Source organism: Otolemur garnettii, unplaced genomic scaffold (assembly GCF_000181295.1).
Source record: "Otolemur garnettii isolate 467f Iridium unplaced genomic scaffold, OtoGar3 scaffold00197, whole genome shotgun sequence".
NCBI lineage: Eukaryota > Metazoa > Chordata > Mammalia > Primates > Galagidae > Otolemur > Otolemur garnettii.
The window spans coordinates 2,418,365-2,441,500 of NW_003852592.1; the positions used below are offsets into that span (position 1 = coordinate 2,418,365).

General features: G+C 51.9%; 2 protein-coding genes across 3 annotated transcripts in view; one reads left to right on the forward strand and one right to left on the reverse strand.

Moving 5' to 3' along the window:
* APMAP (adipocyte plasma membrane associated protein) overlaps window positions 1-7,187 on the forward strand; it is a 29,367-nt gene extending 22,180 nt beyond the window's left edge. The window contains exons 6-9 of one of the 2 annotated variants that reach the window (XM_003801085.3): window positions 196-370; window positions 885-1,019; window positions 1,429-1,621; window positions 6,120-7,187. In XM_003801085.3, coding sequence (XP_003801133.1) covers window positions 196-370; window positions 885-1,019; window positions 1,429-1,621; window positions 6,120-6,329 — 713 coding nt within the window. In that variant the 3' untranslated portion in view covers window positions 6,330-7,187. The other variant, XM_012812230.2, reaches the window with a different exon arrangement.
* A 2,379-nt stretch (window positions 7,188-9,566) lies between these two features.
* Window positions 9,567-22,358, reverse strand: CST7 (cystatin F). The gene is made up of 4 exons (XM_003801086.3): window positions 22,115-22,358; window positions 12,089-12,261; window positions 10,668-10,784; window positions 9,567-9,972 (listed from the first exon to the last, which is right to left on the reverse strand). The coding sequence occupies exons 1-4, from the start codon at window positions 22,182-22,184 to the stop codon at window positions 9,895-9,897; spliced, it is 438 nt and encodes a 145-aa protein (XP_003801134.1). The 5' UTR covers window positions 22,185-22,358; the 3' UTR covers window positions 9,567-9,894.
* Window positions 22,359-23,136: the final 778 nt, after the last annotated feature.

The window sequence follows — 23,136 nt, forward strand, 5'->3', positions numbered from 1 at the left end:
AAATTACCACCTAATAGTTAATACTGATTTTTACAGTAAGAAGGAATAAATCTTCTGATATATGACATGGAAAAGCTCATTTTAGTTTTTTCCTTTTAAATTAGTTATGCTGATTAATATTTTGTAATTTTTGAGAAATAAATTCTTTGAAAGCAAATATTTTTCTTTTTCTTTCCTTTTTATTTTTAACTTCAGGTGAAGTGAAACTGCTGCTGTCATCTGAGACACCCATTGAGGGGAAGAAAATGTCCTTTGTGAATGATCTCACAATCACTCAGGATGGGCGGAAGGTTTATTTCACAGACTCTAGCAGCAAATGGCAGAGACGAGATTATTTGTTTCTGGTTATGGAGGGCACAGATGATGGGCGGTGAGTGCTTCAGGTCATCCACTCAGCTCACCAGCCAGGTGGAGTGCTTCTGAGCATATTATTTCAGCTGTTAGAATAGGACTGATGTCGTCTGTGACCAGCCACCCTGAACACACCCCATCCTCTTTGCTCGGAAGCTAAGCAGGACTGGGTCTGGTTAGTACTTGGATAGGAGAATAGGGCTAATGGCAACAAAATGGAGCAAGATGTTCTCACTTTTCCTTAAGGAAATAAAATAGCCAGTCCACTGAGGGTATGGCCCTATGTAACCAGGAGAGATCCCAGAGGCATACCTGGGTTTCAGGTCACCCCTCTGAGACTCCAGGATTCCCTCTCTGGTGCTGACCCAGCTCCCAGGTCAGCAAGCGGACTCTCTGGGATGCTCTGGAGGGGACCTAGTCCCTCGCCACTCCAGCATGAGGCTGAGTCACCTTCCACAGGCCCAGAGCTCAAGCTCTTCAGGAGGCCATGGGCTCACCTCCATGTGACCCCCTCTACCTTTGGTGTTCCACAGGCTGCTGGAGTACGATACCACCACCCAGGAAGTGAGAGTTTTGCTGGATCAGTTGCGGTTTCCTAATGGGGTCCAGCTGTCTCCTGGGGAGGACTTTGTCCTGGTGGCAGAATTGACCATGGCAAGGATACGAAGGTGTGTGATGTCATCTGAGCTGTCAGCTGTGGCCATCGCATTGGTGGTGTGGGGTGGTGAGTGGTGTGGAGTCTGAGGTGCAGCAGGGCCCTTTGCTTTGTGTAGTTAGGGCAAATGTAGAATTCAAGAGTGTTTTCTTTCCCTCTTTCCCAGCTTACTAAGAGTGGCAGTCTAGGACGATGTGTTGATTTAATGCTGACTGTATAGTCTGGGTCCCATCTCCCTGCTGGGTGGGCCTTGATCCCTCCCTGACCTGCTTCTCTGTTCATGTGGTTCCAGGGCTCCTGAGGACTTCTCAGCACTGCACCTCCACCAGCAGTTAATTTGGATTAAAACCAATTTGGTGCTTGACTAAAAGCTTTTCCTTCAGCTGGGGGGCTTCTGTTCACTGCTGGGGTGAATTTTTCAGAGTCTACGTGTCTGGCCTGATGAAGGGAGGAGCTGACCTATTCGTGGAGAACTTGCCTGGATTTCCAGACAATATCCGGCCCAGCAGCTCCGGCGGGTACTGGGTTGGCATGTCGACAATTCGCCCTAACCCTGGGTTTTCCATGTTGGATTTCCTATCCGAGAGACCCTATATTAAAAGAATGATTTTTAAGGTAACTATAAAAACTGTAATTCTGAAAAACAAAATGAAAAGGAATTTAATCATGATCTTTTGTCGATCTTTGTAGCCCTAAAACTTCTAGTTCTGTTTCTAATATTTCATACTTTTAATGACTACTTAAAACCTTGTTTCATTTTTCATTGTGAAATGCAGTTTAAATATTCACGTCCCCTCCTTATTTTTCTTTTTGTTTCCCTCGTTCTGGGTGTTTTTACTGTCACTCTCACCATCAGCACCCCTGGGGTCTCTACTCTGCCTGTCACTTGCTTTTCCCTCTTGGCCCTGGCTGTTCCAGGCCTCCTCCACCTACAGATCCTGTGACTGTCCCCCACCTGCCTACTGCCACCTCCCCAACGTCAGCAGGTGCAGTTTCTCCCTTCCCAGAGCCACATGTGTCAGCCTGCTCATCTCGGCCTCCCCACACTCATCCCTCTTCACAGGCTCTGCCCTTTGACCTCCTGACCAAATTCTTTCCTATTAAAAGCCACTCCCCAGTGGCCAGTGATAGCTCCTTCAACACAGCCTTTGAGCATTCTTCTTCTGCCACACTCCCAGGGACATCCCTGGAACACTGAATGTTCCAAGATTTAGCTCAGAGTATCTCTGCTGTGGGTAACTTGCTGACGTAGGTGCTGGTGTAATGCAGAACTCTTCCTCAGGAAGCTCTGTTTAGTAGGCAGAACAGACGTGTGACAGTAGTACTGAGTGTTTGAACAGATAGGAAACTGTTTGTAACATGAGGCCCTGATGAGAACCACAGCGGTCAGGGAGTCTGCTGCTGGGCTGTGTGCTTGGATGGCTCTGGAGGCCACACACACTTTCTCAGTCAGGCCATGGCCTGCTGTGAAGTCAGTTCAGTAGGTCCTGGGGAAAATCCCAGTGTGTTCAGAAATCTCTTCTTTCTTTTTGCCTTATTGGCTCCAGAGCCAGCAAAGGTTCCTACTGGGACCTAGGAGGAAGTTCATAGCAGTGGCCAAAGACAGGAGTCTTGGAGAAGCACAGACCTGCTGGGGGACACTGAGTCGATGATTTTGGCTCTCTGCCTCAGTTGTTCCATCTGTGAGATGGGAAGAATAATGGCATCTGACTAGGTATTGGGAAGATTTAATGAGAATATGCACATAGCACCCTTAGCTGAACTCAGTTTCTGAAACTGCCGGTTTTCTGGCAGCGGGGACATTATGCCACTGCTCTTTCTCTGGCTGTAGTCTATGCCTCTGCCCCCCACCAGTGTGTGTGTCATCAGGTGAGGTGTTCACTGCTGTGTCTTCTGCACTGGCAGCAGGTCTGGCACGTGGTAGTGCCAGGAAATGCTGCTGAATGAGCTGGTGTTCAGAGTGGGGACTGTGAGTATGAGATAGGGCTGGCTGTCCCCAGCGGTGGGACATGAGCACATGTGGGTGGGGATCCTACAGCAGGAGGGGTCCTAGGGAGGTAGGAGAGAACCACAGGCCACGTGAACTTGGGAATAAATTAGATATCACAGAATGTTATCCAAGTCACTGAAGTTCGTCTTTAAGTTCTGAGACACTATCGCAGTTATGGGAGGGTAGTGAGAAGGTTTAGGAGTTGGTGTCCCTGAGCTGCCTATAGCTAGCTTCTGACCAGTGCCCCACCATGACTCATGATACTTTTGTGCGTGTTTCCTGCAACAGGGATGTCCGCTCCGCTCCCTTACCCCGGGTCTGGCTAGGAAGTCCACAGACACCCACTGCTGTCCAGTCCACAGGCCCCTTTTGGTTTCTGTGTTTGCCCCCACATTGTCCTTTATAACAAAAGGATTTGATCAAGGACCAAGAGTGGCCTTTAGTTGCCTTCTTTATTCTCTGGAGAATATTCAGTTGCTCAATCTTTTCTGACTTTTTTTTTTTTGAGACAGAGTCTTACTTTGTTGCCCTTGGTAGAGTGCTATGGTGTCACAGCTCATAGCAACCTCAAACTCTTGGGCTTAAGTAATTCTCTTGCCTTAGCCTCCTAAGTAGCTAGGACTACAGGTGGCCACCACAATGCTCAGCTATTTTTTGGTTATTGTTGTCATTGTTGTTTAGCTGGCCTGGGCCAGGTTTGAACCGGCCAGCCTGGATGTATATAGCCGGCACCCTAACCACTGAGCTATAGGTGCCAGGCCTCTTTTTGGACTTTTTGACCTTGATCCTTTGGAAGCTTCCAGGCCAGTGGTGTTGCAGTTGCAGAATGTCCTTCCATTGCATTTTCCTGTGACCAGGTTTGGGCTATGGCAGAAGCAGCACAGCAGTGATGGTTGTTCCTTGTACGGCACAGCTGGCAGGAGGTACCTGATGCCACTTTGTCCCTTTATAAGTGGTGGCACCTTTGATCTCCTGGTTCAGGTGGGAATGCCAGGCTAACCTGCTTGAAGTTACCCTTCTGCTGGTGATTAATGGGCATCTGTGAGGAGGTACTTGATGACTGGTTCGCCACCAGCACTTCTCATGGTTCCCCAGCTGACCAGTGGCTATTCTGTCGCTGTCAATAGTATTTGTGTTGATGCTCTGATCGTCCCTGATGGCTAGAAGGGGCCCTGCAGTGTGGTTCCTGGGCCTTTGCCACTTTCTGTCATTCTCTACTGGTTCCTTGCTGTGTGGTACACAAGTTGATGCAGGCTGTGCTTGGATTGTCCCTGCCCCAGCTCTGAAATCGGCTGTGTCTCAAAGGAGCCCTGGTTCTTCTGAGGACATCTGGGTGCTAAGGGCACCCACTGCTGTTGGCTGGCCTGAGCTCCTCAGGGGACAGTGCTGGGTTGTGTGTGCATGTAACATGGATGCATGCCTGTCTGCACACATGCTGTGCACACATACTTATGCCTACATCTCTCTGTTTAAATTGAAATCCATAAATTCAGGCTGCATCATCAGTCCCAGTTTAACACCACGGGGTTTATTCTGGTTTTATATATTTCTCCCCATATTTGTACGTCCTTCTCTAGCAGTGAGCAGTCTGGACCCTGTGACCCTTCCTGGGCTTACCTGTTTAATCAATTCCCCAGTGTAGCTGGGCTGTCTTCTTCCTTCCCTTCAAGGGCTTCAAGGGCTCTGACACTCTGCACTTAGCTGTGCCTGGGTGAACAGGGAGCTACCTCACCCTCGTGGCTCCGACAGCTAATCTGGGCCACTGTGGTCCTGTCTCTGTACACATTCATTTACCCTGCTCAGCCCCACAAGTGGCTTCTTGACTGAATTATTCAGGATGGGGAGAGGTGTGGTATAGTGGTATGAAGAATGTCCTAGAAAGCTAACTGTAGCAACTGCAGAGAGCAGCTGTCGCAGGGCAGGGCCGGCTATGGGAGCCTGGTAGGGCCATGGCAGTGGCCAGGGCAGGGCACACAGAGGTGGCAAGGCTGGGGTGTCTGGGCTTGTAGGGCACAGAGTGGCAGGGTCAGGGTGAGGGACCCAGCCCTGTCTTCTGAGCTGGGCATCTGAAGCGCAGGTAGAGAAAGTCCTGCCAGTGAGAGAGCAGCATTAAAGCAGATGGTAGAATGAGATCTCTATGGCTAAGATGGAGGAGAGAGGAGAGCAGGAAGGGTCTGCACTACACAGCAGGAGGTGGCATGTCACAGGTTGTAGGAAGCCTTAGTGATGTTTGAGCTGTGATGAAACTTTGGTCTGTTGCTGTTGCTGACCCTGTTTTGGTCAGGGCACGGTCAGCTTGTATGTCTGCTTAAGTATTTCCAGTAGCTGGTAGACATTGTTCACTGGACAGTTTAGGTATTTTCTCTTATATTAAAAGCTGGAAATCTGCCTGTTAAATTCCCTTCCTTGGTGTCAGGCAGCAGAGTGCTTGGTCATCATTTCCTACCTGGCGTCTTACTCTGCCAGAGATCGCTTATCTTGCCATTTGATTTCTCCGCTTAAAACTCTTCATCAGTCACCTGCTGCCGCAGAGTCCAGGTCTAGGCCCTTTAGCCCATCCACGCTGCACTTGAGGGGCCTGCTCAGGGCTCCAGGTGGAGGCACCCCCGCCTCTACGTGCTGGGTGTTAGGGCAGTGGAGAGGCTCTGCATCTGTCACATGGTATGTATGATGTGTGGATTTCCTCACAGCCTTTCCTTTCCAGCCTTTTTTTAAAAAATGTGAACTACTGTAAAACTTCATCAGTTGCCTGGTGTATATTAGACACATTTTAAACCTAATCAGAGGACTTACCATTTATTCCAGTTAAGCAGTGTGAGTTGTGACCCAACATTCTGGGGGGTGGGGGTTGCTGCAGGCCTGGGGCGCGGTGTGTTTGCAGAGACACAGCAGAGTGGCTGTCCTGTGCTGGGCTGGCCTCGTCGGTCACATGCACAGCAGTGGGGCAGGGTGAGGCCTGATGTGGCCCAGTGCTGGTTGGGTGCTGTGTCAGTCTGGATGGTGCCTTGGGGGCTCCCAGGGAGGGAGGGAGTCAGCTTGTCCCTGGGTAGGTGGGCTGTGTGGCTGAGCCACCCCACTGCACTCAGCCCGCAGGCCGACTTACAGTGCTGTGCTTCCCTCCAGCTGCTTAGTCAGGAGACGGTGATGAAGTTTGTGCCAAGGTACAGCCTTGTTCTGGAGCTCAGCGACAGCGGTGCCTTCCGGAGAAGCCTGCACGACCCAGATGGGCTGGTGGCCACTTACGTCAGTGAAGTGCATGAGCATGACGGGCATCTTTACCTGGGCTCCTTCAGGTCCCCCTTCCTCTGCAGACTCAGCCTGCAGTCGGTGTAGCTGGCCTTGGGGGCTGCCCCTGCTGCCCTGCTGGGAGGCCTCACACTGGGCACCAGGCCTGGTCTGGGAGGGCCATGGACACAGCTGTGGAGCATGTGTCCCCATGTACCAGGCCCTCAGAGATGTTGCGGGAGCGGCTGCTGCAACCCCCAAGGATTGGGGCACCCTTCACTTGGGCCTACCTTTGCGTTTAGAGGGGACATAACATTATCTTCCTGCTGCCAGGAAGATAAATTCACTTAAAGCCATTTTCTCTCAACAACAACAAAAAAGAAAGAATAAAACAGCTTTCTAAGTAGGGTGGTTCTTTAGGATGCAGGAGACTTCCTGTACTCTGTGGGACTCTGTGTTGGGTGGAGGGAGCAACTCGCCTGGTGCACTGCCTGGGACAGGGGTGCTCCTGACTGCCATGCTGGTGTGTGTCTGCTGTAAAGAGGGTGACGCCTTTCTCTGCAGAGGCTCGAGAGTGTTGAGCCAGCCAGTGGGAGCTGTGCAAGCTGAGACTTAGGACTGGGTCCTAAGGGTTGTGTGGGACTCAGTTCTTAAGTCCCTGGGTGCTCCCTCTGCAGTGAGAAGGGAAGGCATGTGGGTTCCTGTGGCTGAGAGAGGACCCACTGGGTTTCTTTCTGTGAGTACCCACCATGCTGGAGTTGAGTGGCCTAGTGACTCAGCCCGTTTCCCAGGGGTGACCCAAGAGCGTCCTGTTTACAACCCTGTTGGTCCCTCTGGACCCACAAAGGTGAGCAGTGCATATGTCCAAGTGCTGAGAGCTGCTGTGTGTCTTCACGGGTACATCTACACACTGGTCATAATTTTGATAATAAATACAAATAAATTGATTTCTGGTGATTAACCTTTTTGATGGTGTGGTCTGTGAGTTCCTTCTCTGCTTTAATTATGTTAGCAGTGACTGAAACTTAATTTCATCAGGTATTGACATGAAGATTGTCTTGGTGAGGATGTTTTAGGGCCAAAGAGTCCATGAACTAGCTGAGGAAAGGAAGCTGTGGGAGCTCCTGCAGCTGCCCTTGGGAGCAATCCACCTGCCTTCCTGTGTGTCCCTTCCTGGGCAAGCTGGCTGCAACGCTGCCCTCCTGTCCTCCAGCCTACAGAATTGGCCTAACACCTGTTCCTTTCTTTCCTGGGTATTTATGAGCATACTCTAAAGATTGTGTCTCTGCAAGTGTTTGGAATAACTTGACAGGGACAATATTTTAAATAGGTAATGATAAAAAAAAAAAACACAGAAAAAATCAGGTTAATAAGTAATGATTAAAAAACTCATCAAGGAGTAGGGTGCCAGCCCCATATACTAGAGGTGGCAGGTTCAAACCTGGCCATGGCCAAAAACTGCACACACACACAAAAAAAACCCTCAGAGAAAATTGATAGCTGTGGTAAAGTTGGGACTACTTCTGTTGTGGACCTAGCTGGCCTTTTATCCCTTTGCCCTCCCCTTCCCCGCATGGGGGAGAAGAGAGTCAGGAGTCTGCTGAAGCTGGTTAATCTTGGTTAAACCATGTCCCCCTCTCTTGGGCTGGACTCATGAGGGGAGCTGCAGTGGGACAGAGGCACAGACTGGCTTCTGCGTCATTGACACAGCCCGTTTTGTGTCAGCTGAACAACTGTCGATGCTGTTTTTATAACATTATAGGGAAGAAAATTGGTAGTAATTATAAATACTTTTTATAATAATAGCAAATGCTATACCTCTATATCAGGGGTACAGGAATAATAAGGTAGTCGCCAGTCATTATGTCCTAAATAATTTAAATGAGCTGGGCCTATGAGTAGCCTTGTTGATGCTTTAATGAGAATAGAGCGCTTTAGTTTTAGTGCTTAATTTTCACGGATGCAAAGAAGCTGGTAAACTGTTTTTCACAGCTTTCAACAAAGGGGTCCTGATTTTGACTCAGATATTGATTTTCTGTCCCCAAGTGTCATTTCCTGTTTTTTTTTTTAATCTGGTATAATTTGACATGGGAGGTTTGAAATACAGTTGTCTTACTAGGTTTAAAATGTGAGAAGTGTCATGCTCTTCAGGTTAATCAGGTGATTGTGCTCTGTTATCTGTTTGAAACTTCATCAGGACTCACTGCCTTTGACAGGACCGAGGTCCTGTCTGGAGATTTATTACCATGTGCACTTGCAGAGTGGCCTGTGGCTTTGACAGTGGCTTGTGTGCTCTCTTTGTGATTCACAGAGCTGGAGCGCATTGCACAAATAGGGACTGAGGCTCAGGGGGGTACAGAGCCTACCCTGACTCCTGGTGATGTGACCAAGGGTGCAGGTGGGCTGGCAGGAGACAGGTGACACTTGGCACCTGGCCCAGCCTGGGCCCTGAACTTGGCTGCCTAGCAGGGGCTTCGGGGGCCTGGGTCTAGTGTGTGCTGAAGCCTCACAGGCAGTCTCCTCTGGGAGACTGCTGGAGCCTGAGGTTGAGGGACCACACAGCCAGCCAGCTTCTGTGCTGGACAGTTGGCTACAGTTGTGAGATGGGAATCTCTGCCCCTGAGTGCTGTGTTGAACTGGGTACAGGTTAGTGTTCAGGCCTAGGAGTGTTGCCACATTTACTTTCTCTCACTCTCTCTCTGCAGAGATATATATGCAGCTGCTGTCCCCAACCCTGGGCCATGGACTGGTACTGGTCTGTGGCCTGTTATGTCCTGGGCCAGGCAGCCGGAGGTGGGGTGGGGGCAAGCAGGTGTTGGGGGGAAAGTGACAGATGAGGGGATAGAGCAGGTTAGGATCTAGGGCCCCCTCTCCCTTCCCAGGTGGAGCAGTGGAGGTTAGCTGGGTTCTCCTGCTGATGGCATCCTGCCTGGCCAGTGTGCACAGGGCCTGTGGGTGTTCACTCTCTATGCAGAGAGGAGCCAGGCCTGGCCAGAGGTGGCCTTGCACTCTGGTCTCACTTAACTGTGAGTGTGCCACATGACTTTATCTCCCTGCATCTGCAGGCCTGCAGCCCTGGCCTCCTCTCTGGCTCTGCAAAGGCCACACTTATAAACCTGTAGGGAGAGCCCAGGCTGAGGCCCTGAATGTGAAGCTCCCTGCCCTGCTTGGTGGGGACAGGCTGTCTGTCTTTGGCTGCTCCACTCATCAGCGTGTGCTGACTGAGAGACAGTCACTGACAGAGCTGAGGGAAGTAATGTCAGCTCACCAGCCAGCCTGCGACCCTCACCTCACTCTTCTGACCATACCGTCAAAGGTAAAGCATATAGCTGTCACTTGGCACGATCAGCTCTTTATGCACAGCTTTATTTGTCCACAGAAGGTCAAGGTGAAGTAGCAGACCGGCCTCCCTACCCAGGAGCACTGTGACAACTACTTGGACCAAGAGATGGAGCCCTGGGCCCCTATGAGTGCCCTGGGACCAGTGGGGATAGGGCCCCTGACTCCAGCACTTCGGTCCAGATGCTGAACCTGGGTGCACGCAGCAGTAAAATGAGTTAGTTTTAGAAGAAAATGCAACGTGACATTCGTCTGGCTGTGAGGCATAGTCACCTCTTGTTCCTAGCACTCAGGATGGCCCAGAGCGCTGGATGCAGCTGTTGAAGAGCGGAGGTCAGTGACAGCGGAGAACTGGCACCTGGAAACTTTGCAGCCAGGGGATGACCCAGACTTCAGAGTAGCAGCTCAGAGTCTGCAACAAAGAGGGGCACACCTGAGAATCCCGGCACAGCTTAACCCTGCCTGGGCTATCCTCCCCTTGCCTCCAGTTTTATTTTGAAAATTTAAAAATCTACAAAAAATTGAAAGAATGATTTAAGATTATGTTTATCATTGTTAAATGTTGCTACATTTACTTTCTCTTGCTCTCTCTGCAGAGATATATATGTAGCTGCTATCCCCAACCCTGAGCCATGGACTAGTACTGGTCTATGGCCTGTTAGAAACTGGGCTGGGCAGCAGGGGGGGGGGGCAAGCAGGTATTTGGGGGGAAGTGACAGATGGGGGATAGAGCAGGTAGGGGAAGGAACAGGTGGGGAGAGGAGCAGGTAGGGGTATTTACAGCTGCTCCCCCAAAGCTCTGCCTCCTGTCAGACTCACAGGAGTGGGACTGTACTGCAGATTGCCCGTGGGAGGGATGTAGGTTGCTCCTCAGGAGAATCTAATGCCCCCTCCCCACACCCTCACCCCCATCCATGGAAAAATTGTCTTTCATGAAACCAGAGCTGGGTACCAAAAAGGTGGAGGACTGCTGGTATATGTTGTGAACATAATAGTTTCTGAGTTACTTGATAGTCTTTCTTGCTCTAACCTCCCTGACCCCACCCAGGGCTCCCTCTGGAGCTGTGCTTCTTAGCGGGTGGGGTGGTCTGAGGGCCTCTGCTTTACCAGCTTCAAGGTGTGGTTGGTTTGGAAGTCGCAGTTGTCCAGACTGGGGTGCATGTTCTTCTTGCAGATGGTTCTGCTGATTTCTACCTCAAGCATGTACTTCAGGCCTTTCACTATCTGGAAGGAGCACAGGGACAGGGTCATGAGTTTGGAGCACAGAATGGAAGGGGGTGGGCTCCCCCACTAGCAGGAGGACCTTAACACACATCATGGGAAGTGCCCGAGAAGAGTGAGAGGAGGGGGTGAGGAGCACTTGGGCCTTATAGAAAGAAGGGCCTGGGAGGAAGGTGGGCTGGGCTGGAGACCCCTCTTTCTCCCCCTACTCCAGCCTGCTCCCATCAGGGGTGTGAGGCAGGCTTTGTGTTAGACTCTAGGATGGCTTGCCCAGCCTCCAGACCTGCAGTAAAGACCTGCTCCCTCCCTCCTGTGCCACGGGACCCCATCCCCCCACGAGCCTGCTGTGTTTCACAGGGCAGAGACCTGGTTCATTCTCGTTTGTGGTTTTAGAGGAGTCCAAGAAAAATGCCTCAATTTTTAGTCTTAGCGCCACAAAATACCAAGTGAAATAAAGTTGTCCCCAACATCACCAAGAGAAAGAAGGACAATGTCCCACCCCTCTTTCTCGGACCTTGGACAGTTGGGCCCAAAGATCACCCTGGCCTCCTGGAGGAGGTTGTGCCTCCCCCAGGGAGGACCCACAGCCCCTGGGTTCACACCACTGCCACCTCCACAGCCTTTCTCACACAAAAGCAGGTTGCTTTTTAAAAAGTTGGAAATTGCCAAAAAGAATAAAGAAGTTTGTAAAACATCACCCCCATCCTGTGACCCAGGGTAGCCATGAATCCCTGAGCAGGGCTACTTCTGCTCCCTCCAGGCAGCAGCTCTGGGGCATGGGCGCTGTCCAATAGCTGGCCACATTAGCAAGGGCTGCAGGCTTCCCTGTGGCCAGCAGATGGCAGAGACCCGGGCAGCCCTCCTGATGGCATCTCTCACTGTCGTCCATGCAGACCACATGCTGGGCCATGGGAAGGTGAGGCTGGAGACGGGGCAGGTGTGAGTCAGGTGTGGCCTGGGCAGAGTACTAGGACATGGAAGGACACAGCCATGTTTCGGGCCTGCCATGCAGGTGGGAAGTGAGGCCTGGCAGGGGGCCCGAGGTGCTGGAGGCAGCTCTGCCTGGCAGTGCAGTGGCCTGTTCCTTGTGACAGTGCCTTTGTCACTTTCCTGCCCCTAGGACCCTAGCCACCCACTCTCATGCTCCTGGGCTCTGGGCTGGGGCCTGGCGATGGCCCAGAAGCGACATTTGTGCCAGGGCTTGGTACCACTGTCAGCTCCTGGCCTGGTGGGTGTTCTAGACTGCAGGGGGGCGGGGTCACTGCAGCTCACCTTCCCGGCCGCTGGACCAGCACCCAGCCCCTCACCTGGACCAGAGCCCTCCTGATGTGGGACTCCTTGAACAGGAACATGTCGTTGGTGCAGTTGTTGAATTTTTCAACGCTGTGCCTGGCTGCTTTGAGGACTCTCTCGTCATTGGTCTTTACTGGTTCAGGAAATCCTGGTTTCACACCCAAGTTGAGGTCCTGGGAGCAGAAATCTGAAAGAGAGAAACAAAGAGTCTCCTATGAATGTTGACTTGATGTTAGCAGGCCTTTGGTCCAGGCCTCCTGCCTCACACCAGGTTGGAGCTTGGTTTTTTCTGTGAGGGCTCTGGCCCCATCAACCCTCACCAGTGTACCCCTCAGTCAGCCACCTGTCCATCTATCCTTCACACTACAGAGTGTGAACTAGAATAAAATTGTAAGCCCCCAGCCAACTAAATGGATACCGTCTTGGCCAGGGGGACCCAGAAAAAACCTTAAAGCTGCTACCAGACAGGCCTTGTCACAGCCCCTCCCTTTTGGAGCTGACACTGTCATTAACAGGCCTAAGGCCACAGGCCAGGCAAAGGCTGACCACACCTGAAGGCCATCAGTTTACTTAATAGGTCACTTGAGTCTCTGTGGTTTGTTTCTGATTAACACGCATCTTTAATATAAAGCCTTTAGGCAAGGGTTCATTTCTTTAACCAATTACAAATTGCTTTATTTCATTTAAAAGATCTTTAAACCCACCTATAACCTGCAGACCTCACCCACCTTCAAGATATCCATCTTTTCAAGCCAAACCGGTGTACACCTCCCATGTAGTATAATTCCTGGTCTCTGAACACCTATAAAAACAAACTAACCTGGCTGCCTTGGGTATAAATTCTCAAGATCTCTTGAGGTCATACTCAGCTCAGAATAAATATGTTACAGAGTTTGGTTTCTTTCTGTTGACGAATGTATTTCCCTGTGACCCTGCAGTTCACGCCACATTGCTGCTCAGCTCCAGGGCCACCCTCTGCTGAGCTTCGAGGTTGGTGCAGGGAGGTTGCCCCTGCCCACACTGCCCTTTTGGAACCAAGGGTTATCTCCAACACGTGTGTTCAAGAAAAACAGAATGTGTCCCCCACAAGGAGAAGCAGGTTGTAGCCTTAGGGCATTGGGAGAAGTCAACCTCAGCCTGGCCCTGGAGCTGGGCAGCAGAGGCAGTGCTGGCTGGGTCCTGCTCCAAGGGCCCTGTAAAGGTTGGTCAGTCTACAGTGAAATAATAGAAAATTACTAACCCATAACAGAAAATTACTAGCCCATAATAGAAAATTACTAACTCAGTTCTTTTTCAGTAAGGACTAAAATCTATCTCACTGTCCACCTTTCTCTGCCTAGCAGGCTTATGAACAGCCCCCTGTAGATTTCTGTTCTCACAAACCACTGCAGAGAGCAGACTAAAAGGAAATGTAGGCTTGGCGCCCATGGCTCAGTGGTTAGGACACCGGCCACAAACACCGGGGCTGGTGGGTTTGAACCCTGCGTGGGCCTGCTAAACAACAACAACAATAACAAAAATAGCCAGTCGTTGTGGCGGGTGCTTGTAGTCCCAGTCCCTTGGGAGGATGAGGCAAAAGAATTGCTTAAGCCCAAGAGTTTGAGCTATGACACCTCAGCACTCTACTGAGGGAGACATAGTGAGACTCTGTCTCAAAAAAAAAAAAAAAAGCGGTGCCTGTGGCTCAAAGGAGTATGGTGCTGGCCCCATATGCCAGAGGTGGGTTCAAACCCAGTCCCGGCCAAAAACTGCAAAAAAAAAAAAAGGAAATGTAATGACTCTTTACAGTCGCTAGACCTAGTGACTAAATCTATATGTTAGAATTTGTTCCTATAGCCTCAAGAGGTTCTTGAAAAGCTCCCAGACAGACAGTGGCTGTGAGCATCAGGCAGAAATAGTGGCAAAACCACCTGTCAATGTCTGTCTCCCATCTGCCAGAGGAAAATGGACCAGCATCCACATTCACAAGGTCTTGTGAATTCCACTGCAGTCACTGTTTCTTTCTCTGCCCCTTAAACTCAGCTGGTCACTGGACCTCAGTGAAGCATTCTTCCTTTCTTTGGGATGCCAGCCATCTCCTTGCTCTCTGCTCTCTCTCCCTCTCTCCTTCCCTCTCTCCTGCTAAGAAGATAAAAATAAATGTTTTACTTTTACATCCTCATCTTGGTCTGGAGAAATTCTTCTCTCACCCCTGGAAGGGCACCTACTGAGCTGTCCACACTAAGATTTGGTGCCCTACATGAGGAGGTAAACTGAGTCACCACAGGCTCCCCCATGTCAGACCCCCACCCACTCCTGGTTTCAGCACATCCCTGTTGCCCCCAGGTATCCCGAGAGGCACCCCCAGTGCCCTGCACTGCCCGGGTGTCCCCCTGCTCTTTTTTCCCCTCTGTGCTGAGCATTCCGGCTGGTGGTGGAGGACACCTGGATTTCTCTTGCCTTTCTGTGTCCTTCCTGTACCAAGTAAGGCCAGCACGAGTGGCTTCACCCCAGTTCTGGTGTGTAGCTCCAGCCAGAGCCAAGCAGAATAGACCAGTGCCCCTGAGCTCTCTTGGAAGGGCGTGCAGTCCAGCTACTAGTTGGCTCACTCCCTGCCTGCCAGGGAGCCTCCTGTCTGAGCCTCCTGGGCTCCCCCTCCACAGATGAGCAAATAAGGAAGGTGACACTGGGGTGTAGGGGTGCTTGGGGGGACATCTTCAGGGACAGGGCCTGGGAGCCTGAGGGGAAGCTAAGAGGGCCTAGTGGGTAAGAGCTGTGGAGTTTTATTAAAAAGCAAGTATCAGTGTGAACAGACCCCTCAGGCTGCCTCCCACAAGTGAATGGTGGCCTTTCCTGGTAGGCTGCTCATCAGTGATTTGAATTTGGGTTTCTCCTTATTTTTCAATTTTTCTACAATAGTTATGGACCAGTTGTGTATTAAAATGACAAGTCAAAAGGTTAGGGGGAAATTCTAACTAAACTGGAAGGACAGATGGGGAAGAGGAGTTTTAGGTTTGTAAACTGCTTCTCTTCTTAAGAATTTCCCAAATTGTTCTAAAATCTTAGTGTGGCAGAGATGACCAGAGCTGACCCACAAGGTAAGCCTTGGCCAATGTTGTGATTTTTTTTACATTAATATAACATTTATATTTTTATATTAAATATAAAACTCAGAAGCTCAGTGGCACAAGTTGCATTTCAAGTGCCCAGGAGCTGAGGCTGAGGCTGCTTGGCAGGTGGAGATTAGAATATCCACCCTCAGTTTGGCTTCCCTTGGTTGTATCCTCTCTGGAGGGCCTCAGGGGAGTGCATGGGCAGGCCCTGGGCCTCAGCGTTCAGTCCTCCAGTCCAGGAAGGGGGTAGCAGCAGGAAGTGAGACCCGCTGTCTGAGGGTGGTAGCAGCGCTAACCAGATAAACTTCCGGGTTGGTAAGGTATGGAAAGAAGAGATCAGTGATGTCCTGTGGTCACTGTCACCCCTTCTCACCCAGCAAAATCTGGCTGAGGCAAGAGAGACCCAGATGTATTTGGGCTTTGGACCTGGTGCTGCTGGAGTAGACAATGAAGGCAAGGGATGTGGGCTTTCAGGGAGTGAGGCACCAGATGTCCTGGGATATGAAGAAACCAAAACTTTGGGGAGAAAAACATTCACATGAATCCAACAGAGCATGGGAGCTTTCATAGCACTATTGCTGGGTGCAGATCGGGGGTGTCCCACTGGGACAAGGTGCTCCCTACCATGGGGACTGAGAAGGTGGCTGTGATGCCCAGTAGAGGCGAGCCAGGGAAATGCCTTTGCCCTTGAACTGGGAGCTGGGAATTAGGCTGGCAGGCTGGGAACTGGACAGCAGGGGATCTGAGGATGTGAGCCTGGCATGACAGCGTCTGGGCACCTGCACAGCCAGAGGATTCCTGGGGGGAGAATCCCTGGGGTCAGGGCTTTATAGCTGGGAACAGTGGGATTCTTGCCAGGATGTCAGTGACCTTAGCTCAGAGTGAGGGCCCCGAGGAGGCGATGCCTGCTGCTACCTGTAAGAGGCCCTCCCTGGAACCCAAATGCCTGGCATGGGGGGTGCACACTGGACCCCACTGAGAGCAGAGAACCAGGATGCCATGCAGCCTCCTGAGAAGTCTCTCCTGGTGGTGGCACAAGGGGTGAATGGTGCAATGAAGAGAGGCTTAGCAGTGGGCAGAGAAGTTGTGGGTTTGTGGAAGTTCTGTGACCTTGCAGCACGAGGAATCAGCCTTTCCTCCCTAAGACGGCAGACCCTCCAGCACCCATCCCACAGGTAATACTGCCTGGTGTGGTCTGTATGCTGGCCCACAGCTGCATCCTGCACAAGCATCCTGGGACTGTGCTGTCAGACCTAATCCCGCTGTGACGCCACCCCCACGTGAACCACTGCAGCCTTTGGTTCAGGTCTCTGCAGATGGAAATGGAAAGCTGGGAGCTGGTTTCGGGAGTCTGGGTGAGGCCTGGCACCTGAATTTCCCTAGGTGATTCTGACACGGGGCAGGATGGGGTGGTGGTGGGTCTCCTGGAGACCTGGGGATGTGGATATGAACTTGAGGAAGGAAGAAGGAGGCCAAATGCCAAAGGCACTTGATGACAGGAAGTCAGGTGTGGTTTTAGTTCCAAAACTGTTTTGGAAACCAGCTTGGGTTCTTCTGCTCTTCCCTGCCATCAACTCAGAGAAAGAGGCACTTTGTGGAAGGGATAGAGTTTTCAGTGCGTATTTGCCATCAGAGATTAGTGGGTTGTTTTCTTTCCTCTTTGGTAGATTAATATGGTTGTCTATGTTTTTCTTTGTGAAAACTACTCATGGCTTTTTCTTATTATACACTTAACTTATTTCTGGTAGGAAATTTGAAAAATACAGATGAGTGTAACAAAAAAATCATTCTCAATGATAATCACTGTTAACTTTTAATAACAAGATGTACTAAACTTAGCCTTGCTTGAATTCAACAGAATTTAAAAAATGAAGTGAAGTGAAACTCAGAGGTTACTATGATCTTCAGATAAATGTCCCTTGTGATGTTAGTTCCTAAAGATTCTGGGAAAGTTACAAAAAGGTTACGAAAAATATTGAAGTTGGCTTATTTTTGTTTAGCTACATGTTTCTTAAAACGTAGGGGTCAAGTTAGTAAATCTTCAACTGTCTCACAGTTGTCTAAACAAAGATTAAAAGCTCTATTTTTAATTTTTAAAAAGTTTAAAAGTCAAACTTATTTGAAGGATGATTCATTAAGAGAAATTAACAGGGAAACTCTGTTCATTAAAAGCAAATATCCCAAGGGTTGAATCATCTTTAGGGAAGAAAACCAGCCACCAAGCAAGACATGAGGCCTAGTTGGGGGAGAAAGGAGCATCCCTGGGCCAGATCCACTGTCAAAGGACCCTTCTGGGGAGAGTCTAGGGTTTGCTCAGGCAGCTGAAGTGGGGGCTCAGGAGCGTGGGCACTATGGTTTTCTGAGGCCTGCTCCCCCGGGGAACCACACTGTTCCTTCCCACATCCTCCAGGCAGCCCATCCCCATTCTGCAGGAGGGGACAGGGCTGGGAGTGGCTAAACCAGGTCTGACCCACTGTAAAGAATCCCTCCCTCTTCAAGAAGGGTTTCTTGGCAGGTGCTAAGGGAAGTGCAGATTCAGATCCCACCCAGAGGGAGGCTACCACAGAGCAGGGGTGTGGCAGGTGGGAGCAGCGGTGGAGCTCTAACCCTAGTGGGCAACAAAAGAGTGAGGGGCAAGCAGAGATGAGAGACTGGGGGAGGACCACCCAGCTGGAGGCTGGTGCCTGCAGGGGCAGGACAAAGGGGGATGGGTGACTCTGGCCTCTGTGGCAGCAATGGCCTGGGTGACAGAAATGCAGATGATGGGGACCAGTGGACTTGTGAGAGGAAATTGAAGTCTGCACACAGAAGTCTGCATAGAATCACTGCACAGAGGCACACCAGGCCCACTCGGAAGGAAGCAGGGGTGCCTCTGAAGAGCAGGACGTGGGGAACTGGGACCCAGGCGACCTGACAGCTAGGCACCCACCATATATCAGCCCCTCTAAACCCTAGCCCCTGCTGCCCCTCTGCAGGTATAGGCCACGCCCCCAGGGGCAGATACTTCCCAATGATTGGAGATGGAGGTGGGGTTAGGTACACTATTGCTACACCCTGCTCTGGGAAGGCACGGGGAGCTCTGACTCAGGCGTTGCTGTGGGATGCAGGGTCACAACCTGGGGAGGGGCACCAGGGTGCAAGACGCAAAGGTAATGAGGGTCTCTGTCCTGAGGGCACCAGGACAGCAGCCTCTTCTTGTAGCTGGGGCAGTGCCCCCTAAGCCCAGGCCAGCAGAGCTGCCAGCACCTAGCTGCTCTGAGGAGGATGTGGGCCCAAATCCAGCACTCTGGTGTCTGGTGGGCAGTTCCTGCCCCCTCCTGCCCTCTGCACCCCTGAGACCTGTGACCTAAGGGCTCTGCAGCTGTTCCAAGCCCTGCACTGAAGGACCCCCCCTGGGCTGTCCTCTTCCCTAAGTCACCCCGTAGTCCTTCAGCATCAGCATCCCATGACACACAACCTCGGGATCTCTCTCCTTCTTGGTCAGCAGGAAGCAGAGCTCAGAAGAAGCATTCTGGTGTTTCCTTATAAATCATGAATGATACCTCACCCTGTTTCTATTCCCCTTCCCCTGTTCCCCCTCCATACCTCTTCCTCAGAAACCTGACCCTGACCTTTAGGCTCTGACGCAGGCACTGTCCCCCACCAGCCTCTGAGTATACGTCATTTACACAATGTGCGCTTGTGTGTGTGCACGTGTACTTTTCATGAAAAACGTCTAAGAGCTTATTTAAATGGAATCCCAAGCTTGGGGCACGGTCAGTGAGCAGAGTGTTAGTGACACTAACCTGTTCGGTGCAGGTTAAAGAGAATAAATTTTTTCTCAAATTATTACCAAACAGGACAAATGTCTCTAGGAGGCTCCAGAAGTAGATTGTAGAGTAACACAGTAGCAAATTTTTGATTAACATCCCTTAATTTACTTTTCTGGAAACTTAAGGCACCCTGATGTGTGTCCTCTGGGGAGGATGGCAGATTGGGGACACTGAGCACATGTCAAGGCCCTGGGCTATGCAGAGATTGTATATTGTGAAGGAGGAGCCTGCAGGGAAGCTCTTGGCTTCAGCAGGGAAAGGTGCTGCTGGAGGCTGCAGGGCCCACCTCCTTCCTCTTTTAGGAGTTTTCGGGGGAGTCCCTGCTTGTGAAACCATTCCTGAGAAGGGAACCCAGGTGCCAGTAGCTGAGTGCAGACACTCTCTTCTGGTATCCCTCTCTGTCACTGGGGGGGGTGGGGGTGGGGGTGAGGCAAGCCCTCATCATGGGTTAGTGCTGAACTGGGTGGTGCTGAGGGGCTCATCGGCCTCCATGTCCCAGAACTTGCAGCCTGGATGGTGGTGCCTGAGGCTGGGATGTTGGGAGATAAATGTCAGATTCAGGGTGCTGGTGTCTACTCTGTCCCATCTGCTCATCTCACACAACTCCAGCATAATTCAGTGACTCTGGGTCCTTGCCACGGCTCCTGGGGCCACACCCACCTGACTGTGAGGGGGCCCATCTTTTGAGGGTACATGTGTCTCTCTGGCATAAACAGGATGTTGATTTCTCCCAGGATTAGTCCTGGCCTCAACCCACTGGGACACACTCAGAGTATGAATTCCTCTCACTGGCTGTGCAGCCTTGAGCAAGCTGCTTAACCTCTCTGAGCATCTATGCCCTCATCTGTAAAATGAGGATGAGGATGGCACCTCACAGGTGGTGTCAAGGATATAGGACACAATACAGGTCAAGCTCTTGTCAATAACTGACATGAAGTCATGTAATTATTATCAAATATCATATCAAAATACATATGGCTGTAGTGGGTATCTCTGCAGGCAAAGTACAGAGGGACTTCTCCAGGTGCAGGTGGTGCTCACCACAGGGAGCTAAGGACTGGCATCACTTTGCAGATGGCAGAACAGGTGACTCCTTGACCCCCGGGCCCCTGCCAGGCAGATGGGCAACTGCAAGCTAGGCTGGGGGGCAGAGTGTGACATGGAAGCCCAATAGAGCTTCCTAGAAGAGATGCAGTCAGTTTGAGAAAGAAGATGGAGTTTCCATTTTCCACCAATGGCGCAAGGGTGGAGGAAACCAATGTGGCAATTTCCTAGGTTCTGAGGCTCTGGGAGGTGGTGTCCCAGGGGCTCAGCATTGAAGTTCTGCTGTTTGGCGCTGGGTGTGGAGGGAAGCCACATGCCCAGATGGTACCACCCTTGGCTACACATATAAGGAAGGCTCTGGAGTTTGTTTTCAGAGGAGACAAGGGGGCTATTGGAGTTGGGGGTATAGGTTCCCATCAGACAGAGGGCTCCCAGCACCCTCACCATATAGATAAGGACCCAAAGCCCTGTTAGAGGCACCAGAAACTACCAAAGCACTCTGGCTTCAAGCCTGGGTAGGGACATCAGGGTGTCACCAGCACAGCAAGAGAAGGGCCTGCACTGGACAGACCAAGGAACAAGTGGCAGAGGCCCCTTCAGAAGGCACACCAGGCCCACTGTGTGCCTCTATGTGAGCCCTCTCCAGGTCTGAGAGGGAATGCAAGTACCTTCCCATCTCATGGATGGTAGGACTGAAGCTCAGGAATGTTCCAGGCTCCAAGGCTGGGAGGTATGGTTCTGAGGGGCCTTAGCACCCCTGTGTGTGAGGGTGGCCTCTGGAACTTCCATCTGGGGTTCAGTGGCAGACAGCGGGCTGCCAGGGAATGGATTGGAGGGCTGTGTGCACATCACACACCAGCAAAGGGGTGGGCAACACTGCCCGTTTAAGTGACACTAACAGCTACCCAGCACCTCAGGTCACAGCAATTCCCCCTGCATCCCCACTACTGTCCCAACCACTCTGCGAGCTAAGCAGAGCCTATGAACGCATCAACAGTCAGTAGAAATAACTAGACCCAGACCCCTTGGCTGGTCTGGGAAGGAGCTGCTTCTCTGGAGGGCTGCTCTTCTCCATTCTCCTCCCCACCTTGGAAGACACTGTGGAGGAGCGGCACAGGTGGGAGGCTGAGGAGGGGATGAGGGCCTCAGGAGTGAGCTAAGAAGAGGCAAGGTAGCGGGAGGCAGGAGGGTGGGGTCCTCTCCCTAGGCTTCCTAGTCAACCACCAGTTAATCACGGTTTGCTGAGTACCCACCCTACACCTGCTGATGCTTGCCCCCATCACCCACAGCAGAAGCTGCCTCCTCACCTGCCCTGTCCCCTGCTCCCCAAATCGCAGCACTCACCTCAAGCTAAGTCTGGGAGCCTCAGGCAGTGTCCCCCAGTGTCACTGACTTCTCAGTGTCCTGATTCGCCATGAAGGTGTGTGACCTCCCCCCCTTCCCCCACTCAGGAGGAGGGGGCCTGAGCCCTCTCTCCCTGGTCACCCGGCCAGGCTCCAGCCCCCTCCCAAAAGACATGGGAAGGCAGAAACCAGCTTCTGCCTGGTGCTGTTTCCATCGTGGGCTGGGCGGTGGGGCTGTGTGACACGAGCAAGTCACTGCAGTCTTCTGTCACCAGCTTCCCTGTTAAAAATGGGGTGAGGGGTCACATCCTCATCAGTTCAGCCGGGGGACTGCAGGTGCGGAGGGAGCCGGTGGGTTCGAGCTTTGCGCCTCGGCAGATCACCCACCCGCCCCTGGGCCTGAACCCCCAATGCTGACCTTCAGAGTGCGGCAGAGAAAGCATGACAGTGGTTGTTAGGGTCCCTAGCAAATCACGGGACAGCAACTGCCAGGAAGGACGGACGCGCCTTCATAGAACCCGGCTAACCACCCTCACATCGCGCAGCGGCGCCCCCGGCTCCATCCCCTCACCCTTGTGCTGAGTGTTCTCAGGCCTCCGCAGAGTTCCGGAGCCCCACGCCCCTTGCGGTCCCCTGGGGGGTCCCAGCCAGGGACTTGCGGAGCGAAGACCAGAGGGTTAGGCTCAGGCGCTCCCCAATGAGGGGCCTCCGAGAAAGCAGGTGAGAGTCCTCAGGAGACCCCCACTTACCTGGGGCCGGGTCCCCGGGGGCGCTCAGGACCAGGCAGCAGAGGGCTAGCAGCGGGCCGGCTGGACGCATGTCTGCCTCAGAGTGTGGCGGGCCGGTCGGGGTGCTGCCCACTTCAGTGCTGGGGATGGGGGCGGTTTCTTGCTGAATCACTTGAGCAGAAGTTCTTTACCTCTCGATCTGTTAGCCACAAAGCCGACCGCTTCCTTTAGAAAAGTTTCCAGGCAGCGACCAGTTGCTGGGGGAGGAGGAAGAGCAGTGAGACCGGTGAACCCTGGCGCAGTTTTCTTGCCCCGAATCATTCCTGGAACAGACGTTGCATTAAAATATTACAGAAGCAGAATATTTTCAGAAGCAGCCTCCCTTGATTTTCCTCCTCCAAACTGTACACCCCTCCCGCCCCAAACCGGCCTCTGAGCCGCCCCCAGCAGGAGGCTCCATCTGAGGGGGCATCTGCCCCATGTGCAGGGACATGCGCAGACTGGAGTTTGGGAGGAGGCCCGTCCTCAGCAAACACTCCTCTGGATGCTCCGGCACCTGTAAACCAGAGGAGCAGGCTTGCTGATGAAGGGATCCATTACTCTCATCTTTGGCTCAAAGCCTGCTGCAGAGAGGAAAGAAGAGTACTAGGGAGTGGTACCCTCAAGGGCTGGTGCCCTGGCAATGTGTCAGCACACTCGCCCAGCCCAGAGGGCAGGAGTGGGCTCTGGAGCCCCCTGGACAGCCTGAGTTGGAATCCCTGCTCTGGGCCCCGCACCCATAGCACAATGGTTATAGCACCATTCACTTGCATCGAGGATGCCGAGTACAAGCCCAGCCCCTGGCCAGCTAAACAACAATGACAACTGCAACAGAAAATAGCCAGGCATTTACAGGTGGGTACCTGTAAACCCAGCTGCTTGGGAGGCTGAGGCAAGAGAATCGCTTCAGCCTGAGAGTTTGAGGTTGCTGTGGGCTGTGACACCGCTGCACTCAACCGAGGGCCACATAATGAGACTCTGTCTCAATAAATAAATAAATAATA